The sequence below is a fragment of the Crinia signifera genome, chromosome 4 (genome assembly GCF_055691185.1).
Source record: "Crinia signifera chromosome 4, ASM5569118v1, whole genome shotgun sequence".
Classification (NCBI taxonomy): domain Eukaryota; kingdom Metazoa; phylum Chordata; class Amphibia; order Anura; family Myobatrachidae; genus Crinia; species Crinia signifera.
Genome location: NC_139220.1, coordinates 297,677,794 through 297,701,154, shown reverse-complemented (window position 1 = coordinate 297,701,154; position 23,361 = coordinate 297,677,794). Strand labels below are relative to the sequence as shown.

The following is a 23,361-nucleotide window of genomic DNA, read 5'->3' as shown; positions in this document are numbered from 1 at the left end:
GACCTATCAGATCACTATATTTCCCCACTATAACCATATTTAAAACAACTAGTGTTGGAGTACCCTAGCAATTAGAGGATTAGTACTCATCATTGTAACTTAAAGGCTACTCCGATATAACACTATCACATGGGTAGAATTTACTGATCTGTTTAGGTCTGCAGACTATTCCCTATATAGTAAGACACACTGCTGTGACAAACAAAAACCACAGGATACTGTGACATTGGGGTCTCACTACGTGAGGAATCTTTTCCTCAATTTTAAAACTTGTGTTAATTGTCTATTTTGTATGTCTTTGGTTTTATATGTCGCTTTTTAAGTGAATAAAAGTTATATTTTATATAAAATACCTCCTTACGGTGCACCACAATAATGACAAGCCTAGTCTTTCCTTCTCCCCTTGATGGAAGTCAGCATACACACTAGACCTGGGGTAGCCAACTCCAGTCCGAGAGCTACCAAAGTTAATGCTTTCCTGATCTCCTCTCAGAATCTGAAGTGAAGTAATTAGCTCCACCTGTGGATCTTTGAAAATGTTTCAGCTAGTAATGAGTGCACCTGTGCAGCAGCTAGGTTGTATGGAAAATGTGAACTCTTGGAAGCTCTCGAGGACCGTAGTTGGCTACCTCTGCTCTAGACGATGTTATGACAAATATCAGCCTTCTAAAAAGATATTGGTTAAAGTATTTTTCAGTGTGCATGCTACGAACAATGCGCAGTCCTGCAGCTAGTTCAGAGGTTTTCAGTTGACTGTGCAGACAGGTTAATGTTTGATGACTTTCACAAGAAGCTATAATCTAGCAAGATAGTTGTTCAACATATTGTTCAGTGTGTATGCATAAGATAGTTCGTCCAAGACACTAGGGAAGTTATTCACCAATATTTCAGTGAATACATAGGTCTAGGGCAGCTCCAGTTCACATTTTCCAGACAACCTAGCTGCTGCACTAATTAACACATTTTAAAAGATCCACAGGTGGAGCTCATTACTTCACTTGTGATTCTGTGAGGAGATCTGGAAAACATTAACTGTTGGTAGCTCTCGAGGACTGGAGTTTGCTACCCCAGGTCTAGTGTGTATGCACCTCAATAGTTACTAAAGGGCCACTTTGTATAAAATCAGCCATACAATGAAATTCTAGGGGGATGAGAGCAGAATGGAGGGGAAAAAAAATAAAATCCACAACGTGTAATTTTTCATTTTTTTTTTTTATTTTAAACTATGTTTCGACTCACTCTGATACTGCCTGAATGAAACGAGACATTAAAAAAAAAAACAAAGAAAACAAAAAAAACCCTTTGACACATCCCACTGTCTTAAAATAAAATCTTCACTTAAAAATACAAAAAATAAAACTGCAAAAAAGGAAAAAACGTTAAACGCATTAAAATACATAAAGCTTGTTAAGTCACTTCACAGAATTATTTTAAATGGGAAAACTGGTGCAGATAGGAGGTGCATGTACTGCTTAGGCCTAAAAAGCTCAAACGGATACTGCCGATTAAAAATCCTCGTAGCAAATAGGGGCTGACAGCAGAGACTAGAAAGATTGTATCCAATAGCTACCGTAACTAAAGTCTCAGAAGGTAGCTTTCAGGATGCTACAAACCAGAATTCGGTGTATCAACTAGCGCTAGGCAACCTGTGGCTCAGCCGTTTTGGGGAAAACCACCAGCATGCACAACTAGATCTCTACATTGCAGAACGCAACTTCTGCCTATCAAAGACAGGACATGCTGGGACTTGTCCCACGACCGCTAAAAAGCCCCGGTTGGCCTACTGCTGCACTAAACTCTTAGATGGCCAGCAACCACCCAACGCCCCAGCACAGGATCATACACTAGCAGATCCAGCTCTGTCAGACCACTATGGCAACAATCACAGAGGCCTCATTACCATAACTTAAATAAAAAGACAATTTTTCTGAAAACCAAAAATTACAGTATACGCACAACAGGCTTTCTGGTGCGGCAACAGGTGATAGAGATACAGAGGGACCAATACAAAATTCAGACATGTTGCCACATACATGGGAAAGAGCAGAGTCATCACGTAATAAAAAGCACTGCAACGTGGAGGAATAGACTTCCTCTCCCCCATAGACGCTGTAAAACCGATAAGTGGTAACAGAAGCTTGATGTTTCTCTGGGAGAGGGGTATGTATGGGCAATAAAGGAGGAGGGGGGGGGGGGGGATTGGAGAATGGGGCAGTCTATCTGTACTGATAGTTCATGCTGTGATCCACGTTTCTGCCATAGTTTCCGGTGCCGCCCTGGGGCGGTTGGTAAGATGCGGGAGGGGCGGTGTAGTTTTGTCCAGGACCTTGATTGTAGTTAGATTGTGTGTAGCCTACAAGAAAGACAAAAACATGTTAGAGGAGAAGATATAAATAAATAATAAAAAAAAATAAAAAACACAGCGCATTTGTTTGGTGCTACAAAACCGTATTGTGAGTATACGTTAGAGGTATTTACATAATTATGCAGTGAGTGCTACATGCATTAGCTTATACCCTATATAGGGAGAATGGCCAATACAAGAATTAGCATTAAGGCCCTTCATTTCATTTTATGCATCCGTTTCAGTGATAAATTGGATATATTTGAAATATTACCAATGTATTGCTATTTACACTCATACTGGTGGCCAATGGTAGTCCCTTTCTTCAGGGAGGAAAAAATAAAAAAAAACTTCAAAGTGAGAGGCCAAATAATATCCCTGATAAGCCGTGGCAAGGCCGGCCTTTCGTTGGCCAATTAGATAGTGCAGGTAATAGGCTTGACCAGGTTTAATAGCACCTCAGTGCAAGTCAGAAAATGACCAAGGACGAACAAGTCAGAAAATGACCAAGGACGAACAGGTTTCAGTAACTTCCAGGGTTAGGAAGAGCAGGACTCTGAGAATATTGCAGAGGTGGAAATCCTGACCAGCTATGGAAAGTAAGAAACCTTATCAGTGGAATAAAGTGTTTGAACAGGCAGGAAGAGTTTAAGGATATGCCAGTAAGCATTGACCAATAATTGACACTTGAAAAAGCACAGAGGTAAACTGCCTCTGACTCCACTTCTATGCAGAGAATACAATTGAACGATAAGCTCACAAGTAAAAGGTGCCCAAGGGAAAAGAGCAACAGGTCAAGGACCCGGTAAGCAGAAGGGTACTTTACCTTGGTATGAGGTATTGTTAGCCCCGGCCCCATAGGCTGTGCCCGCGTTGTAGCCAGAGCTGGGTGCTGTGTATGAACTGCCACCTCTCCCACCTGAACCATCGCCAGCAGCGTAACCTGTGTAGAAGAGAAGAGGTGTAACTGATGTGCTATACTGCCCATGCAGAGGTTTTACTTTGTATTGAATACAGTAGGTTTCCCCTCAGTCTCTCCTATGGGCCAAGTGAGCATTGCAGGATGTAGCCAATGGCTAAAGCAGCCCATACACGCTGCTATGAGGGCGTGCTTTCCGTGCTGTACTAGCACGGATCGCATTGCATTGCCTGTGCATGCAATGTGATGAAACCTAAGTACAAAAAGTATGTTCTCGCACATACTTTTTGTACTTAGGTTTCATCACATTGCATGCACAGGCAAGGCAATGCAATCAGTGCTAGTACAGCACGGAAAGCACGCCCTCATAGCAGCGTGTATGGGCTGCGGACTAGTGTCAAAAGTCTCTCCGCACAGGGAACTGCTAAACATAGAAAGTTCCAATCTGCTGTATGGCCTTGAGCAAGCTCTATGGTATGCTACATTGCAACTAGGCTCCACCTCTATTTTATCCAGAGGGACGCCCCTCAGCAGCTTGGCAAGTAAAATAAATTATCCATTCTCTTACCTGAGGCTGCCCCGGTGCTGTAGGAATTTGAGTAGTTGTAGGCGCCACTAGCACCTCCCTGAGATGCTTGGTTGTAGGCTCCTTTTGGTTTCTGGGGTTGTCCGTAGTTGCTGTACTGGTTCTGGTTGTAGCTCTGCTGTGGCTGTGCCTGATGCGATTGGTAACCCTGGTTGTAAACCGGTTTGGCTGGTGCAACTGCATGTTGTGGTGCAGGCGGCTGCTGTGGGGGCTGTTGCTGTGGTTGGGGCGGTGGCTTCTTGCTCACAAACGGTTTAGGAGGAGTTGGTGCAGAGTAACCTTCACCTTGGTAATATGAGCTGTAGCCACCAGAACCTGCGCCACCTCCACTGGCATTGGCTGAGCTGCCGCCACCACCACCACCACCATTGCTGTAGAACTGACCTGTAAAAAAAAGATGGAGAGGTTTTGCTCATCAGTACGGTAACCAAAAGCTTGATATATTTGCTACAAATATTTACCATTCTCTTCTAGTCGGTGGTACTAAATATGCCAAGAAGGTCACATAGTTCGCAAGGTTTTGATAAAACCACGTGGAGCAGATATAGGACCCTCACCAGGACCAGGTATTTACAGCGGTCACATACACAAGCTTTCCCCTGACCACCACACATTACACCAATTGCATCGGATAACAGAATACAAAAAAAAAAAAAAAAAAAAAAAAAAAAAAGTTAGGTCACCTGTTAGCCTGGCAGATACAACATACATAGCATTTCCTTAAGACATAGCATTTCCTTAAGGCTTTGGTTAGACAGCTGGCATGGAGCATTAGTAGTAGGTTGGCCCCAAAAGCACCAGGATTTGGAGCTTCATCTGCCCCAGTCCTGGCTGTGGGGCTCAGTGTAGCGTGATGCTGGCAGAGGCAATGCTGCGCTGTCCTCACATCCCAGCATAAGTAAATGTGCTGGGGCGATAATGTTATGGCCAATCCCAGGATTGTGCAATCCTAGTACTCAGGTGAAAAAAATGTAAAAAAAAAAAAAAAAAAAAAAAAAAAACCCAGCAGCCCCGGTATTGGCCACCCTTAATAGAGCAGTGCCCATTCTGCACCACTATACACTCCAGTGAGGTATGGAACTTCATACACATAGGACAACTTTGTAAACATTTTGGACAAGTATGGCGGATTCTGAACAGTCATTCACTCTTAATGCACGTTCCCATTGGTCATGGCGATTACACTGGATGGCTGAAAAGATCAAACAATTGTTTCTCAGCTGTGGCTGTACTTGTTTAGACACATGCAGTGTGAGAATAGTTCCTGCTGCACGTCGACTAAAGCCACGCCATATTGCTAATTTTAATCCTTTGGGCGTTCGAAGCAATATTGCTCATGTGTGTACGCACCTGGATGATGCATTATCCCTCTGGTCTATCTGTGCATGTACAGACAAGGGAGCAGATAGTGGAGGATGACCCCGCCAGCAAGCGCATATGCTGGCACTCAGCTTCCACCAATATCAGCAACAGCAGGCAGTATCAGGTGTGTACACTCTGGATGACCCTGAAGATTTTGCGGTTCCACCTCAGTGGAATATGCAAAGTCAAAATGGCCTCCAGGGTACACTCTGTAGTCGATGATGCTCTTCCATGTTGTCTGTACAAGTAGGTAATCACTAGCGCTCCCCTCCCTGGTCACGGCCTGCACCGTGAGTGACGGGTCTAGTGAGTACCCAGCTTAAGCAAACAACCATGACCAGAGTCATTTAGACTGCTTGCCTTGTATGGTCCAGGCCAATCATGTAGGTTTCTCTGAAGTATTATAAATTGTATCCATTAATAACCCTAGGGGGATGCATTACAGAAGTACAGATAGAGCAGACCAGATGTATTAACATCTCGTCCATGGGGAGTGGGGGCAAGAATCACATTGTCCCTAGTGTGGTGAATGGGAAACTACATCTGCAGCTGTCCGAACAATCCAGATACACATGTAAGACACCAGTGATTACCTGCAAGTCACAGGGGCACTATGCACCAGTCTATATCAGAGCTGCCATTCACAATATAGTACGCCAATAGGCTGGCAATTTCTGAACAATAAGTGGCCACCTGCAGGTTGCCCAGCATTAGGACACACCTCTGGAGCAGGTATGGGACAGTAGAGGCAATGAAGCACCAGCAGCTGAGGCATTACCGCACCTGTCTGGTGGGGCCTCGCAGATTTACACACTGGACATGCCAAGGAAGCCATTTTAAAATTTGTTATGAGTGTTGAACACTTATCCTGACACAAAATATTCTTATATTGAGAAGGTCTGGCTGTTCTGGCAGACTTTCCTTTGCTATAAAGCCCATACCTCTGACATGGCCTACCTCCCTAGCAAAGATGACAGTCATTTGTTGCCTTCAGTGAAGACAGCTAAAACAATGGCAATAACCCAAACCAGGCCCATGGTGAAGAAATAAAGTCATGGAACAGAACACTAGTTTGGGTAGGTTATACAATATTTAGGGTATACTATTTTTTTGAGCCCCAACAACTAAAGCCAGAAGTCAACTGTTAAATCCTGATTGTTAGAAAGATCTAAGTGGAATTCACGTGCAATGCCCTCATCTCAAACAGAGGGGCGACAGGTCAGCCCAGTCTTTATGAAAACAGGATTGTAAAGGAGAACTTTCAATTGACCTTGTCCCACCAGGCCCCTTTCCTTATGGACTACACAATAAGCATAAGGTGCCCATATATTGCTCCGATTTGGCAGTTTTCTTTAAGAATCGGATGAAAACTGGCCAAAATTGGAGGAGTTTGACATTTGATGCGATCAGCGGTCCTGATCGGATCCTTGAAATCTAATGTACATTACATAAGAGTGGGGAAGCACCAGCAAGAAGAGGCGCTGTCTGAAAACTCATGTCTGCAGTACTCCAAGACTTGTAATGGCCGGACTGCTGTAGCAAAGAGGCCAGTCACACATTTTAATAGATTTACAGAAAGGACATTAAAAATTCCAGAAGTAGTTGTAGCCATTTGGCAACAAAATGGTTAAAGCGTTAACTCTAGAATTGGTGCAAGAATCACCTGACCACACCCTGAATCATTGGCAACCAGCATAGAGACAGGAGGGAGGTCCAAGGACCATTGGTGTTTATTTACTATGCAGCATACACTGGGTGACTTCAGCCCCCTGCTATGCAACGTAGGTTAGCACAGATCACTCAGTACACATGCAAAGCGTGCGGACCAGGTGTTCTCTGGTAAGAAATCTGGAACGAGTCAACTTGATTTATACTGCAAGTAATACAACTAGTCAGGCAATAGCGACACGTGGAACTGCGCATCACCGATCAGGGGGTATACCCAACGGAGCGTTCCCTGCTTTTTAAATCAGCAAAACCAAACATCTCCAGTAACCACCCACCAGAATTCCACAGATCACAGGAAATGGTTAATTCTTACCTTGAATCAACCAGTGGGAGCAGATTAAGTGCCGTGACAGACATAACCCTAAACTCCCTATTTATAGGGTTGTGTGGCCTAACTGGAGACTATGTAGGGTTGTGTGGCCTAACTGGAGACTATGTAGCTCAGTAGCAAATAAAATGAATGGATATGTCAGCCTCTATATTAGGGAGCAAACTCTTCCACAAGGCATTTAAGGTTCTGGAGAACAGCTACTAAAGGATGCTGCATTTGGAACTCTGTAGGGCAAACTCATAGTAGCCCAAAGGCATAAACAGCAACAATACACACTTCAGGTTATTAGTGGTGTATTGTATGTAGGACGACAAGTGAGGGCGTCTTCCCATCACCCTAATCAGTTCAACAGCTGTCCAAGCAGTCACGTAGCCAACACTTGCCAAATTTGTGCCACAACCTGCCGGATTGGCAAGGGTGATTTACAAGGTGGTCAACTAAGTGTTTGAGTATCTGTTACAGAAGATAGGTTAATAAAACCACACCATAAGATGCACCAACACTAGGACATTAGGGAAAAGGACTAGTAAGACAGCTACAACAATGCCTTATAATTCCCCTGGAGACACTCCCTCCAGCATTCCCCTATGGGTAGGAAAAAAGGAGCAGTGACTGCCATCAGACTCCCTGCTAGATACTGTGCTTTACTTAAGAGAACTGAGGCGGTAACCAGGACAAATCACAAGCAATACTATAACTGCAAGCATCACACAGAAGGGGAACACAGCAAGTGAGGAATCGCCGATCAGGTAAAAAAAAAACTAAATTTTAGTAAGGCATGTTGTGTGGGCAGCAGTATAAGAATGGAGTGATCATGTCATTGGAAAGTTCCCCCAGACACTTAGGTTTAATCCATGGCTGGCCATCTGAAGTGTCATTGTGTAAAGCCTTGAATAGGCCGAGTACAAACTGGCCACCATATTGATGGTGTGGACAGCGGGTTGTCTCTAACTGCATTGTACAAACATCTGCATTAACTATGCTGCAGGAATGTATTAGTGCAGCTGCATGTGTACAAGCAACCCTCTACCGCCTGTACACTGGCTGCAGGGACCACAGAAGTCACAGCTGGGCAGGGAAATGCAAGTGTCTGCCTAGGCGCAACACCAGTCACAATATTCAGATACACTTTATATTGGAGTAGAATCGGATGCAGTCACTGTGAGGGGCACTCTTCAAATGTGCATCTGGGTCTCCCAAAGGGAAAGCCATCTACTCTGGCATATACAGTAGTCTGGAGTAAAAAGCAGAGAGCTATACTAATGTTGGATGCAATATTGATCTGTGGGATTCTAAGACATTAGTGTCCTGTTCTCAACTGGAGACCCTCCCCACCCCAGTTAGAGTACCACACCACATACTGTAAAGTGTATGGATCATAAGTTGACCACTATTGACAGGCCTTAGGTCAACACATGAAAAAGGTAGACATGGCTTTAGGGTACTATGTCAACACAAGATAAAAATTGGGAAGGTAGACAGTCAAAAAGTCAACATGGGGTTTTTCAGTTTTGCCGCGACTGTAGATGGGCACCGTATTGGTAAACCAATGCGCTCGCCATGCTTTGGGCTCGTTGCCTCTCTATGAACGGCGCACTATTATATTCTCCATCCATCCCCTAGTGCAGGCACTCAACCACGGTCCTCAAGGCACACCAACAGTGCCGGTTTTAGTGATATCCAGGCTTCAGCACAGACGGTTTAATCAGAATCACTCAGGTACTAATTAAGTCACCTGTGCTCAAGTCTGGATATCACTAAAACTTGCACTGTTGGTGTGCCTTGAGGACCGTGGTTGGGAATGCCTGCCCTAGTGGATGGTAGGGCATGAAATGCCGCCCGTCAGCACATTGCTGCCCCCCCCAAAAATAAATAAATATATATATATATATATATATATATATATATATATATATATATATATATATATATATATATATATATATATATATATATATATATATATAAAAAAAAATTTGACTGAACTTCCCAATGTCAACCCTCAATCTAGTGACCATGGTAGACCCAACAAGGGGAGGTTCTAATGGGCTATTAAGAGTTTTAGACTGAAGACTTCAAGAACAGCAGGATGATGGGAGCCCCCCCCCCCCCCCCAAAAAAACTTTAAATACCATGAAGCACGTTCCTTCTTGTGTTCCGTATAGCAATCACCACATTGGAAATGGCTTGTACAAGAAAAACCAGTGTAGCAGTTATTTTCCACAGTAGTTTTTACAAGATTTATTAAACAATATGGACACGCAAAGTAAAAGTTGCAATATATAAAAAACAAGATTAAAAACCAGACCACCCCTGTGCGCTCAAGTCTCCAATAACCGCAGGACAACAATGACTGGCCAAGTGACACTTCAAACGTCGACTTTGATAAAAATCAAGTTCCACATGATTTAAAAAAAAAAAAAAAAAAAAAAAAAAAAAAAAAAAAAGGGAGTCTCAAGACAGACTCCAAATCACAGTTTATACGCTGCTGCAGGCTAGTCTGTAAAGCTTGATGTGAACAGTCCAAAACATAAAATTGCGTGGAAACGGGAAAATAAAAAACCAGCAGAACGTTCATCTCGTGGCGCTCAGAACAGACAGGAGTTAAGAGCGATTTGTGGGTTTGAGTGGATGAGTGCAAAACGCTACAGATGGTCTAAGCGGATGCAAAATCATGATAACCGTAGCAGTCTGAGAAAAAGTCACCTACAAAGAGGGGGAGACAGCAGAGAAATAAAATTAGAATCCTCTGTAGAATGGCCGTTGTGCCAGAGATAGTTTAAAGATTTTAGATTTCTCTGCTCCTGTCTCCCCACAAGAAAAAACAAACTGGGCTCCTCCAGGTGGCGACAGGGGAAGGGGGAGGCTCAGTTTCTCAGAGTCAAGTACTTGGATGCGAGTGGTTTTCCCCTCAGTGTAAAAACCAAAAGCAGAGAAATGTAAAAACCATTAACGCACGTTATTACTCAAGATCTGATTGGTAAAGCAGAGCCACCATCTACACACAGGAGGAAGCCGTTTGTCTGAAACAGTCGGTTCTCCTGGTACGAGTAACCTCACTGATCGGTGCAAGGCAGTCCATCAGTGAGATTTGCCGTTCCAGGTAACGCAATAGGCTGACTCCACGGTGTAGGTCATGAGCCCGCTTTATAATCATGCCAACCAAAATACAAGCTGCTCCTGTCGAGAGGATTCTGCAACCCGAGATGGATGAGTATAGTGTGACAAAATCATTCAATCGCATGGTTACTCTTTGCACAGAATCCCGATATGGTATCCAATAGGGCATAATTCAGGTCTCCAATTAACCAATTATATAACACAGGTTCGAGTGCAAAGTCTAGTCTATTAGGAGACTGTAACCATATCGATTTGTCAGTATACTTTATAAGAGGATCACAGAATGGTCTCAGTAAAGCAGCTTATTTTAGCCAGAACACCTTATAAGCCGGTTCCCGTTTGCACATCTGGCAAAGACCTGGATGTTTTGCAGAAATGCGCAGAGGGGAACACTGCAGCTTACTGTTTGAATAAACATTTGCTGTAATAAAGTGCAGTAACGTATCCACTTTCTTTGCTGAACAAACGCAGCTTTGTGGCCTTTCCAAAAGGATTCCTACTCCCTTGCAGTCGAGGCAGAACAGCGAAGTTTCCTTTGCTAGCACAGAACTCACAGTAACACAAGCAGCCCGCTAGGCAACTGCAAGGTTAAGGGAACAGAACAGCACCCACGTGTAGTTACACGGAACTAGAAGCAAAAGTCCTGTTTCATCCAGGTGTGTGATCTGAGGAATGTCGTCATGACATTCCTGTAGATTGTAGACGAGTAGTGAACAGTTAGCGACATTTACATATCCAATCGAACATTAGAAGTGACCAAGGCAATTAGCTTTCATAGTGTTAGAGTTGCGCAAGTGCAACAGGTTATTCACCGTTACTAAGAGTAATAAAGTAATTCACTTTCAGCACAGAACATTCCAATACTACACCATAACCCCCATTGCTCCCTCCATCATCTGCCACCTTGGAGACAGATTCCATCACCCCTTGCGTGTACCAGCATTCTCTCTAGTCGCTATAAAGCATTTCCTGTGAAGTGTGGAAACTCCCGAATGCCTAGTATCTGCATATCAGACAACACTCCTGTGACATTACAGGCCAAACAGCACTTACTGTATCCAGCAGTCGCTGACGTTTGATAGTTGTAGTTTCCACCGTAACCACCATATCCACCTGTAGAACAGAGGTGTTTAGAGATCAGGTCTCTAGTAGCATAAAGGTAGATTCTGCATTAACAGTCAGCAAATCTTGTTACTAAACCAAACTATAGAGGCCAGGAGTGACACCATGGTCATTGCAACAGTTAGAAGACAAGGGTTACGTCCTCTGTATGTATTGTTCTAAAGCAAGTATATTCCACTGCACCACCCAAACCAAGGCCCTGTGCATATACATGCAGCACTCACCAGAATTCATGTACCCTTGATTGCCTCCAAAGCCACGGCCCCTTCCTCTGCCACGATTCATTCCTCCTCTGCCACGACCACGCATGACTTGGGGTGGGGGAACTTCATTGAACATCATCCCAAAACCCTAGTTATGATGCAAGCAAAGGATAAGTGTTACACATTGACCTACGTTGTGTAGAGAAGGTGCAGCACAGTCCCTCGCCCTAAAGTAGGCCCAGACAACGCATGCACTTACATTACCCACCCCTATAAAATAAAGAGGAAAGCTTACTTTTCCACCTCTGGGACCACCACCACCCCTAGACATCAGTGGGGACCGCTTCTTCTTGGGAGTCTCTGCATGCATGCTGTAGTCAGGGAACAGTTTCTCTAGGGCAGAAAGGGCGGCATAGGCCTTTGCAACCTTCTTGTTAGAACCAGAGCCTTGGAATTTTGTGTGGTCTACTTCAACCTGTAGGAAGTAAAGTACATGAGGGATTGTTAGAGGAACAGCTCATGGGTTAAGGCTCCAGTATACCCTTGTGAAGGGTCCATTTCATCTCTGCTTTGGTTTTAATAACTAGACATACTGCTCACAAGTTTCAGACACACACACACACACACACAGTTGGATCCGCACACAATACAGTTAGTGTAATCAGCGCTGCGCCCTCTGGAACTGAGAGACTTAAGGGGCACACTGATATGTACTACAGATATGGACTATATAGGCAATCAGTAGAAAACATAGTACAAATTGCATCATGTAGTCACGGAAAGGGGGTTTACTCCGTGTGGAGTTGGTGGATGCTCGCACAACCTAATGGCTTGATTTATTCCCTGGTTTGGACAGGGTAAGTGGGCCCCAAAAATACTATTTTAAGGCAAAGAGAAAAAAGGGCTGTCTGGGGGAACGCACTGAAAACTTAATATAACCTTTAATTGTTTTATTTCAATATTCCCTATATCGAAGATTTAAGGGAAACATAATAAACAGCTGAAATTTTAAGGGGGTTAAAATGACGTACAATACATACAGATACATATAGTGTGTTAGAAGAAAAAGAATATTGCGTTTAAAATTCACACAGATGACTGTCCCAGAGAGATGGCTGTTTTATAGCCCTGAGAGAAAATGATTTTGCTATTGGCAATGTTTCACAATAAAGACTCTGTTTGTGCAGCCTGGTGTCGCTATATTACAGTTTAATATATTACTGTTTGGACACAGGGCACAGTGGTAAGAGGTTTTACAGTAAAGTTAAGGCTAGATAGTCCTATCTCACGGATTTGTGCAGTCTATTGGCGCCCTCTTGTGGTCAATTCTGATATGTACCAATAATCCCAATTATTATGGGGCACATTTACATTCCGTGGATAGAGATATATATAGTCTCTATAGAGGCCTTCTCTTGGTCTGGATATACTGTCTCACTGCAATCTCATATGCTGCACAACTTGCTATCAGTCTGATTGCATGTAAATGCTACCGCTTTAAGTGATATTTTTCACTTTCTAGCAAATCATTTTAACTACATACAATTTAGGCTAACAGACATTTCTAGGACAGGCAATGTGCCAACGCAACGTTTCGCTGTTTACCAGCTTTGTCAAGGCTGCTAAACCACAAAACGTTGCGTTGGCACATTGCCTGTCCTAGAAATGTCTGTTAGCCTAAATTGTATGTAGTTAAAATGATTTGCTAGAAAGTGAAAAATATCACTTAAAGCGGTAGCATTTACATGCAATCAGACTGATAGCAAGTTGTGCAGCATATGAGATTGCAGTGAGACAGTATATCCAGACCAAGAGAAGGCCTCTATAGAGACTATATATATATATATCTCTATCCACGGAATGTAAATGTGCCCCATAATAATTGGGATTATTGGTACATATCAGAATTGACCACAAGAGGGCGCCAATAGACTGCACAAATCCGTGAGATATTTACTGTAAAACCTCTTACCACTGTGCCCTGTGTCCAAACAGTAATATATTAAACTGTAATATAGCGACACCAGGCTGCACAAACAGAGTCTTTATTGTGAAACATTGCCAATAGCAAAATCATTTTCTCTCAGGGCTGTAAAACAGCCATCTCTCTGTGACAGTCATCTGTGTGAATTTTAAAGGCAAATATTCTTTTTCTAACACACTATATGTATCTGTATGTATTGTACGTCATTTTAACCCCCTTAAAATTTCAGCTGTTTAGGTTTCCCTTAAATCTTCGATATAGGGAATATTGAAATAAAACAATTAAATAAAACAATTAAGGTTATATTTTCAAGTTTTCAGTGCGTTCCCCCAGACAGCCCTTTTTTCTCTTTGCCTTAAAATAAATCATGTAGAGTCAGCCTGTGATACCAATCACATACTTAGACAAGTATACAATCTATATTAGTCAAAACTCATACTGTATCCATCTTAAGCGATAATGTTCAGTTATCACACATCTGATACCACCATTCCAAGACAAACAGGCCCATTTTTCACCTTGTCAAAGGGGCCTTCCTGCCCTGAAATGTTGGCATCAGAGGTTAGATTACGATACAGTGAATCGACCACTAAATCTTAGGGCGCTGCTGCTTGTTTTACAATGGCTTCTTCTACATCTCATCATGTAAATTGTTTGCTGTAATACTGGATAGTTCTGACCATTAACTGAATTACCTCCATCACAAATCTCTTGTCGTGGCTGCCACCAGTTTCGGATATAAGCTCGTATTTCAGGCCACGTCTCTTCTCGTTAAGCTCCATGACTGGGTTCTTCCCATGCTTTGTGAGAATAGGCCCTTGCTGCTTGGGACCCTAGAAGTAATCCAGTATTAGAGAGGAAATGCCAGTCGTTTGTATAAAGATGAGCGATCTCACAAGCACTTACCTCTGTCTGGTCTGTTGGGGATGCACTATCCTGCTGAGCACTGTCGGCTGCAACTGGAGTCTGGATCATTGGCTTTGGCTCAGTTTCCTCAGGCAGCTCTTCCTTCTCTTCCATCCCAGTGGGAAGTCCCATGTCTTGCAGGACCTACAGATAGAGGTCAGGTCAATGGTTGATGGCCACGTCAATGGTTGATGGCCACATTTCTTGGTCAGACCAAACCGCTTTAATTCAGGTACATACCTTAACTGCCACATGCAGCTTAGAGGTCTTCTTTGATGGACCAGAGGCCTCAAAGGTCTTCTCATCCACCTCCACAGACATAGTGAATATGGGAGCATGGACTGGTCCTGTCTGAGACAGGAGTTTGTATTGGAGGCCTGGCTTCAGCTGGTTCAACCTCATCAAGGCATTCATTGCTTGTGGAGGCTCGCTCTTCTCTGGATCTGTAAGGTCATATGTTTAGCCATACAGCACATAGATCAAGTCAGTGATTATAAGCCAGATAGTTAAAGGGTCTGATCTGCTACAGTTGAGCCTCGTTAACTGGCTTGTAAATACTCTCCTAGAAAATTACCATGAGGCATGCCTCCATAAGAGGGAAGCTCTCAAATAGTACACAGCTTTAAACATTAATTGTTCTCTGCAACTACAGTAATCCCAGTGGCTCAAACGCCATCACATCTACTATGTAGTCTGGCTGTGTCTGAACCAGTTTAAAATGATTGAATCCTGATCTTAATCAAGCTACCACTATAAAATGAGCGGTACACCTTGTCAAATGTGACAGTCAGGAACTGGCCAACCATAGGCCAAGACACTGCAGGCGAGGAATGTGTGTTACCAAGTGGACCCTGCCTAACTCCCCTCAAATACCTTTCTTCTGAATCTTCTTTTTCTTCTTACTTGGCGATTTGTCTTCGCTGTCCTCCTCTATGGGGCGTTTCAGAACTGGCATAACATAGGTCGTGCTTGGAGGAATCTGGACTGTGAAGCATCAGAAAAATGTTTATATAGCATGATCCCAAAATATTAAATAATATCTGCAGCATTTTTTGTTTAAGGAAAATACATACCTGTGTAATCAATGGCCGGCTCTGGCTTTCTGTTTCTGGACACCTTTGTGGTCAGTGGGTCCATGCCTAAAACTTTATGTAGTTGGCCAAAAGCGGTTAGTCTGAGCGCATGCTGCAAAGAAACAAAAAAAGACGGATAGTTTAGGCAAAGTCTCCTCTGTCATGAGCCATGCCTGCACCCGAGCATTTAGGAAAGTGACACGCAGGAGAAAGCCAACTGGATTGAGGGCTAAAAGGCATTAACATTACTGGGCACGTTCTAGTCCTATTTAGAGAGGCATACTCCGGCTATAGAATTGGATCTCTGGATTGACTTGATTGAAGTATTTATCCCCTAGTACAGAGAAGTATCCGAGTTGGAAGTCCCGTTTGTGGTCTTAATATAAACCAGCAAGCTATGGTTCAGTAAACGTCTACATCATTCGCCCAGGCACGGTGTGGCCAGCGTAAGGTGTGACATGCTGCCGTTCCTGGACACACCAGTACTGCCTGCTCCTTACCTGTGCACTGTGGCTTATATCTTCCCGCTGCTGCCTTTCTAGATGTCCAAGGGCATCAGTTGCATCTTTTTCACATGGATCATACAGGCCAGGACCATCTAGGAAACAGAAGTTGATTTTGCTGGATAAGCGCACACAGAGGGTTGGGTCCCACTACGCACACTGAAAGCAGACTAAGGCAAATACATACCTGGCATTAGTATTCCAGAACTGAGGCATTCTAGAACTCTCCTGAAGGCTTCTCCAGCCCCCATTGGTCGGTTTGCTGTCCCAATGGCCTTTTCGCAAAGCAACTCTAGAGGCTAAAACAGGAAAAGGCATGTCAGAGGCAAGCAACTGTTGGGAATTGGAGGGAACAGAGAGCTAAACCTATGGGGAAGTACAGATTGATCTCCTATAGGCAGCTTCTCATACCAAACAAGGAGGTTGCTCCAGACAAGCAGGGCCTCTCAACTCCTTACCAGCTAATGTAGAAGCCACTATACCCTGCAGCACTGGAAGGGGAGGTATTTAACATATGGCTACAATGTAGCAGAAAGGTTGTGGTATAGCTCACAGACCAATATAGTTAGACCTAGAATGAGTGCATATACAAATGTTGTAGGGACACAACCCTACACTACACCCTTTTCTCAATGTGAACCCATTGACGGACTACAAGTTGACTGGGCCACCTGGATCCCATTATGAAGGCCCTGTTTGAAGTGAGGCTGTTCAAGCAATACGGGTGTAAGATCATTAGGTGAACAACTACAGTACAGGTTGGTTACTACATAAGCAGTTACTTACCCATCCCCTTAGGGGCTCCCATGTAGGAACACGGGTGCACAGGTCCCGCAGCACACGGATGACAATGACACAGGATTTCAGCCCATTTGCCCTAGCCTGAGACAAGGGATTCTATAGTTAACAAACAATGCTACACCAGCACAAGCCAGAAAAGAAATAAAAAAAATAAATCTATATAAAATGTAAACTGAAACAGTCTTGTAGTGCTACTTTGTCAAGGGTAAATGTAAAACTAGGTTTAAAGATATGTATGCTATGTTAGTCATTACAGTGTACAAAAAAAAAGGTAATATTACTCTTAGAACAAAGCAGCAGCTAGAATCTAAGCATTATGTATCCTGTGAGGTGTATTTCGACAGGCTCGGCAGCCACCTGTGGAGTGACCGGAGCAAGCGAAGCACAGTTACTGGCCTGGTGTTTGCTTAAGTATCTATCACGTGTGAACTGCAATAAGCTATATACAGGAGTTACAAATGGCAATGACTACTTGGAAGACAGAAATAATAAAATGCAAACCTGGAACCACTTGGCGTGTCGGAGTGACGCCAATGCAGCAAGGCATTTGTGCCTGTCCAGAACGTCCGGAGGATCGCTGACTGATATCGTTTCTATTCATGGATAAGAAGACAAGGCACGGTTTGACCAAGGGGGTGTCTGTCAGGTGGAGAGGGGATGAGGCAGCTTCCAGAGGGCAGTGGGGCTTCTTGTACTACAGCTGATGTAATACCCTGCACACTGGTAAACTGCACTAATACAAGACCTAGGGCCATCCCTGACACTCCCAAGGTTCCCCCCCCCCCCCAAAAAAATCCTGACATACACTGGCTAAATGCTACAAGCTTTACTCTCCTGGCAAATGCAATAAAGCAGCAGTCTGCATAAGGGAAATCAAAGGCGTCAGTATTGTCTAAGCAGATTGTTTAACACAGCCTTGAATTTAAAAAAAAAAAAAAAAAAAATTTTTTTTTTAAATGTACACATGGAAATGACAGAATGCTGCTTTAAAGTCACAAGTGTGAAAACCCCATAAAACAAAGAAAAGACTGCAACTAACAGGTGAATCTACAGGTTCTGCACTAAACCTTCCACCCAGCTCGACTGCCCTGGCCACAGCCCATGACAGAGAGAGTCCTGTTGGTCAAAGGTCCAGCGTCCCTAAAAATCGACAAACTAGAAGTCTTGATACGAGATCAAATGTCAGAACCATATTGCAATATATTCATAGAACAACACGATATGGGGCAGTCTGTGCTGCAGCAAGATCACGTCACAAGGCCAGGGTTTTAGATAAGGCTAGTCTACACACGGGAAGATTCTTCGTGGCAGGACAGAATTTAGAGTGCTTGCACAACTGCCGTGAGCAGGTCCAGCCTAACTTTATCCAAAACGCTCCGTTACTACCTGGATAGCCACATGCCGACTAACAGAGGGACAGTGTCTGTTACTCTTGCTGCAACACATACAGCCCAACTTGTAATACATGCAGAAAAATAAACTTGATCAGCAGCAGAATACAGCGTCAGAGGGGCCTATAATGTGATCCATCCACGGCAGGCCCCCACGTGACACTGTATGCAAAGGACTACTAAACACATACAGGGCCACCAAGTATCAGACAGCAGCAAATACCAGAGAAGGGGGTGGGCAATACAGTAATTAGACAATGCAGTATAAAAACAAGAACATTGAAGAAAAGCAATCAGATTACATGGAAGCCTACAGTAAAATTATTGCAGAGGAATGGGGGAGGGGGATGTAAGAGGGGTAAGCAAGTAGGGTTCAGGACAGTGTTAAGGATGAACCATTGTCTACCTTCCATACCTCCAGCGCTCAACTTCTCCACCTCCTCTCGGACAAGAGTAGATGTTAGACGGATGTTAAGAATGAGCTGCGGCTCTTTTGTACTTTTAATTACAATGGTGGCTTCTCGAATATCTGGTACAACTTCGTAACTCTCCTCAGGCACAGTCTGCAACAAAGAGCCATAATTAGAAGGCCATGGAGTATAGCATGTATGTTTTAAGAGAGCTGCAAACCTGCCCGACTTACCGCAAACTGCACCACGAGATTATCGGACACTTTCCTCAGAAGAGAAATGGTGGGCTTGTCCTTGCAGAGCAGAACCAGTTCCAGATCCAAATCTCCCTTCAAGAGAAGTCCTTTGGCCACGAGCCCAACCCTCATCACACCACGGAGTGTTCTGGTAGAGTTCTCTCCAGTTTTGGTGTCACTACTACATCAGGAAATGGGTGGTCAGACAATGCAGAGGAGATTGCCAGTATGCAATACTGCTATCCAAGAGGAATCTGGTGGACATTAATATTGAGCACACTTACCTCTCCTTGCCCTCTTCATTGCTCTCCTCTGTGACTTCAGGCTCCAATGGTGCAACGTCCCCAATAAGGACCTTTTCTTGTTGGTCTATCCAGTCTGACACGGCTTTCAGCGCCCTCTCTGTGTGAGACACCATGTTCTGTACAGCCTCCAGTTCTTCTTGAGTTGGATAGACCGTGGCATGCTTTGCCATGACATGGCGATCATCGCTCAGGAAGATGCGCATGGGACGCTGGAAGTATTAAGGTAGGATCACATTCAGACCACAATTCTGTAGTACATAGTCACCCGCCTGCTCATATGAGCCACAACTTACCATTGTTACAGTTTCTCTGGATTTTGATGCTGTGAATCAACAGGAGCCTTTCCCAGCAAGATGCAGATCTGCAAAATAGGCGTAAAACATGAGCAGCTCACCAACAGATCCAGCTGCAGAGCAGGTAGGGTCTGGGGGACTCAGGTGTACATTGGTTTGCAACTTCCTACCACAATTCATTTTTTGCCATACAAATGGCGTAGAACAGGCATGGCCAAACTATGGCCCTTCAGCTGTTGTGAAACTACAAGTCCCATCATGCCTTGACTCAGTTTTGCCATTAGGGTATGCTAAAGGAATGCTGGGATGTGTAGTTTCACAACAGCTGGAGGGCTGGTTTGGCCATGCCTGGTGTAGAAGCGATAGCCACCCAATGTTAATAGTGCTGAAATAAACCATTTAGCAAAAATAGTGTCTACAAACTGCAACTCCATTGTCAGGAACATCACACCGCCATTTTTTTTTTTTACTTTTTTTAATTTTGTTTTTAAAGGAATTGTTACAATTGCATGGAGTGGTTCGATGATGGAAACCTGGCCATCATAAAGGCAGGATTCCGATGCCCATACCAGTTAAGGCTCAGGAGACCACATGTACCTTTGTTGACCATCACTACTTTACATGCATTCTATATGGAAAGTGTTTCCATTATGCCCATGGCAACCAGGTTACACCCATTGCATTTTTATTGCAGTTTACTTGCTACTACAGCACCCCAATATGGAGGAGCTTAAGGGAAATAAACTTACAGCACATCAAAGCTACAAACACATGAAGGAATAAACATAGCTGAGTAGTAGATTACAGGACAGCTTTACAAATAACTACAGAAAATACACTAGTCCTTCAATGTTTCTTTGGAGCAGCAAAGGAGGGCAGAGTATATGGACATCTGTAAAAGCCTTAATCACACCCACAGATTAAAACAGAGGCTCAGTCTGCAGCTGCATGCAGCCAGCTATTACCCCCTCAGGAACAGTAAGCTGTTAAAACTACTGAAGTAGACAGACAATAACTAGAAGGAGAGCATTTATTGTGGAGGACTTCCGAGAACCAGCACAGTAGCCATTGAAGAGCATTTTCTCCAGAGGGAGAAACCAGTTTTTATAAAGTCTATGGAGGAGAACCTCCAATTACTAGGAATTTGAAAGCAGCATAATGGAAAGACAACAAATCCCTGGCCCTGTATTACTAGGTTATGCAATCAGCCACTGCAGTCCTATCACTGCACAGCACGTGCTGCTCATAAGAATAGACTGCAGAGCATCGCTCCAACTGGTGCTGTAACCATGAGATACTACAGATAATACTGCCTGCATACACCTAATACTGCCTGCATACACCGCTTTCTATACTGGTCTGTCCCCTTCATTTCATCAGGGAACACCAACTGCAGCCTACCCTACTAACGCAGTTAGACTGCATTTCAACACCCCCATACTGCAGGGATAACCACTATACACAGCCCCAGGTACTGGCCACCCTCCCCCATTCACAGGCACGGATAACCTGTAATCAGGGGAGATGGTATTCTATACACAAAGCCAGGTTCCACAAACCCACAACATGGACAGCCCTGAGTGCTATATCCTCAGGGCAAGAAAAATCCCTATACACAGCCCCGGGTGAATCATCCTTACAGCAGGGATAGTCCCTCCATACACAACCCCCAGTACAGCAGGGATAGTCCCTCAGTACACAGCCTCCAGTGCACCATGCTCACAATAGGGACAATACACCCCATCCTCACAACGGAGGACAGTCCCGTACTACATCCTCAGGGCAAGATAGATCCCCCTGGGTGCACCATCCTTATAGCAGGAATAGTCCCTCCATGCACAGCCCGCGGTGCACCATCCTCACAATAGGGACAGTCCACCCCATACACAGCACCACCCTCACAATAGACACGAATTCGTACAGTTACATAAGCATATTAATAAAGAGTAACCCGGGAGACGACCACTCGCCCTCCAAAGCCAGGACAAAAGCCATGACGAACCCGTGCAGCCGGGGCCTGGAAACCCCGTACGTCTCCAGCCACCGTCCGCCATTTTGAACGCAAACCAGAGACAATAGGGTACACCAGGCCTCAGCGAGGAACCGGAGGCGCTGGCTGGAACCCTAGAGTAGGGATGTGGGACATAACGGGGAACGACCTACATCGGGGAAGCAGGACAAAATGGCGGCCAAGACGGAAGAAAATGGCGGTGGAAGCGATAAGCAAAAAGCGCGGCCCGATGCCGATTGTGGATCCTCCGTGTACGTTCCAGTGGGTAACCCACAAGCCCCGGGGGGAGAAGCGCTGCGGTAACTTACCGGATCGGCGGCAGCTGGCGGCCTGACTACGCAGCTAGACGATGGGGAAGGAGGCGTGGGTTGGAGCCTGATTGGCTAATCCCACTCACGTGATCCAAAAGAGCGGCTTCAAGCGGATGGTATATGCCGGTGAGGTGGGACAGATCGAAGTGGCCGCAGCGCCCGCGCTTATATACATGCCGCCCGGCCACGCCCACCGGCGCTGACGCTCTAGGTTCCCATTGGTTTCTTGGGGAGGTCTGTATCGAGGCTTGGAACGCACAGTGGCTGTGATTGGCTGGCTGCTCGACGCACCTGGCCCGACAGGGCGGGCAACATGGCGGCCTAACCATGCTTTCTGAGGTAGAGAACAATGAGTGTAGCGGGCAGTATGGGCGCCGCTGGAAAACCGTATATCTGTGGAAAAACCATGGTATAAATTACCTTATTCGGTGTATCCGCGTGTCAAGGCAGCCTTTGTTGGACTGCAAGTAGCAGCATGCTCGGTGTCCCTGTTGTGGGACTATAAATCCCAGCATAAACAGACAGTACAAATCTCAGTATGCCCATGCATCCTTTGTTGGGATTACAAGTCCCAGACTGCACAGTGCACAATCTGCCTCTTGTACTACAACTCTAGACATTAAAGAGTAGCCAATTGTAGGACTAGAAATACAAAAATAAAATTGTAGGACTACAAGTTTTAACGTACCCTGCTGGCAAAATATATACAGTTTGTTGACACGTAGTTCCGCAGGCTGTTTGAGACCCATTCCCCACAGTATAAGCCCTCGGTATTATGTGCTTTATCAGGCACCGTGTAATGTTTATTTTTTATTATCAAAGAAAACATAACAAAAGTGTTATGTGGCATACACACAGGGAGATTCGATCTTCATTTCTAAAGGGGCATACACACGTAGAGATGTGTGCTAAGCAATTTTGCTAAGCTATTTTAGGGTAGGCGATTTCCTGGTGTCCAGATCTCCCATGGGGAGCACGTACACATGCAGAGATTTGTGCTAAGCGATTTTGCTTAAGCAAAAAAAGGCCGGATAGTGGTTCAGAATGAAAGATCTCGATCAGTATCTCTCATTCTGTACACATAGAGATTTGCAGTCACTTGCTAAGCAATTTGACTAGATTTTGACTGCATGCACTGACTTAGTTAGAAGGAGATAATTCATCTCTCAGGCATACACATGAAGAGATCTGTGCTTACTTTCTAAGCAATCTAGTCAGATTGCTTAGAAAATAGCACAAAATTGCTCCGTGTGTACTAACAGTGAGCACCATAGAAATTGGCTTAATGCAATACCTTTCGGGCAGTTTGCCAGAATAAAACGTAATTGCACAGACCAGGCAATCTGCGATACACAGCTAGATGAGGTTACGTCACGCCTGACATCAAAGGGTTATTGTGAAAAAGCGCTACAAAATTCTAGA

At 44.4% G+C, this 23,361-nt stretch overlaps 1 protein-coding gene across 4 annotated transcripts; it reads right to left on the bottom strand.

Annotated features, from left to right (window-relative positions):
- Positions 1–1,193: 1,193 nt before the first annotated feature.
- ILF3 (interleukin enhancer binding factor 3) lies at positions 1,194–22,094 on the bottom strand. Of its 4 annotated transcripts, none has more exons than XM_083185128.1 (20): positions 21,937–22,094; positions 19,618–19,685; positions 19,304–19,533; positions 19,017–19,200; positions 18,780–18,936; positions 17,484–17,575; positions 16,968–17,063; positions 16,369–16,480; positions 16,179–16,276; positions 15,679–15,790; positions 15,479–15,589; positions 14,846–15,048; positions 14,606–14,749; positions 14,395–14,532; positions 12,011–12,190; positions 11,737–11,863; positions 11,444–11,503; positions 3,832–4,233; positions 3,171–3,287; positions 1,194–2,353 (listed from the first exon to the last, which is right to left on the bottom strand). In XM_083185128.1, exons 2-20 carry the CDS (start codon positions 19,618–19,620, stop codon positions 2,217–2,219), a joined length of 2,703 nt encoding a protein of 900 aa, XP_083041254.1. In that variant the 5' UTR covers positions 19,621–19,685; positions 21,937–22,094; the 3' UTR covers positions 1,194–2,216. The 4 variants fall into 4 exon arrangements, with proteins under 4 accessions (XP_083041254.1, XP_083041255.1, XP_083041256.1 ...); XM_083185129.1 differs by having other exon boundaries at positions 18,789–18,936; XM_083185130.1 differs by lacking the exons at positions 1,194–2,353; positions 3,171–3,287; positions 3,832–4,233 and adding an exon at positions 9,497–9,976.
- Between the last annotated feature and the right edge of the window lie 1,267 nt (positions 22,095–23,361).

Excerpts from the sequence above, each read along its gene's own strand:
- ILF3 (XM_083185128.1), bottom strand. Across the intron at positions 18,937-19,016 it reads ATCTCGTGGTGCAGTTTGCG|ACTGTGCCTGAGGAGAGTTA; the intron begins GTAAGTCGGGCA and ends TCTTTGTTGCAG. Across the intron at positions 12,191-14,394 it reads ACAAGAGATTTGTGATGGAG|GTTGAAGTAGACCACACAAA; the intron begins GTAATTCAGTTA and ends TACTTCCTACAG.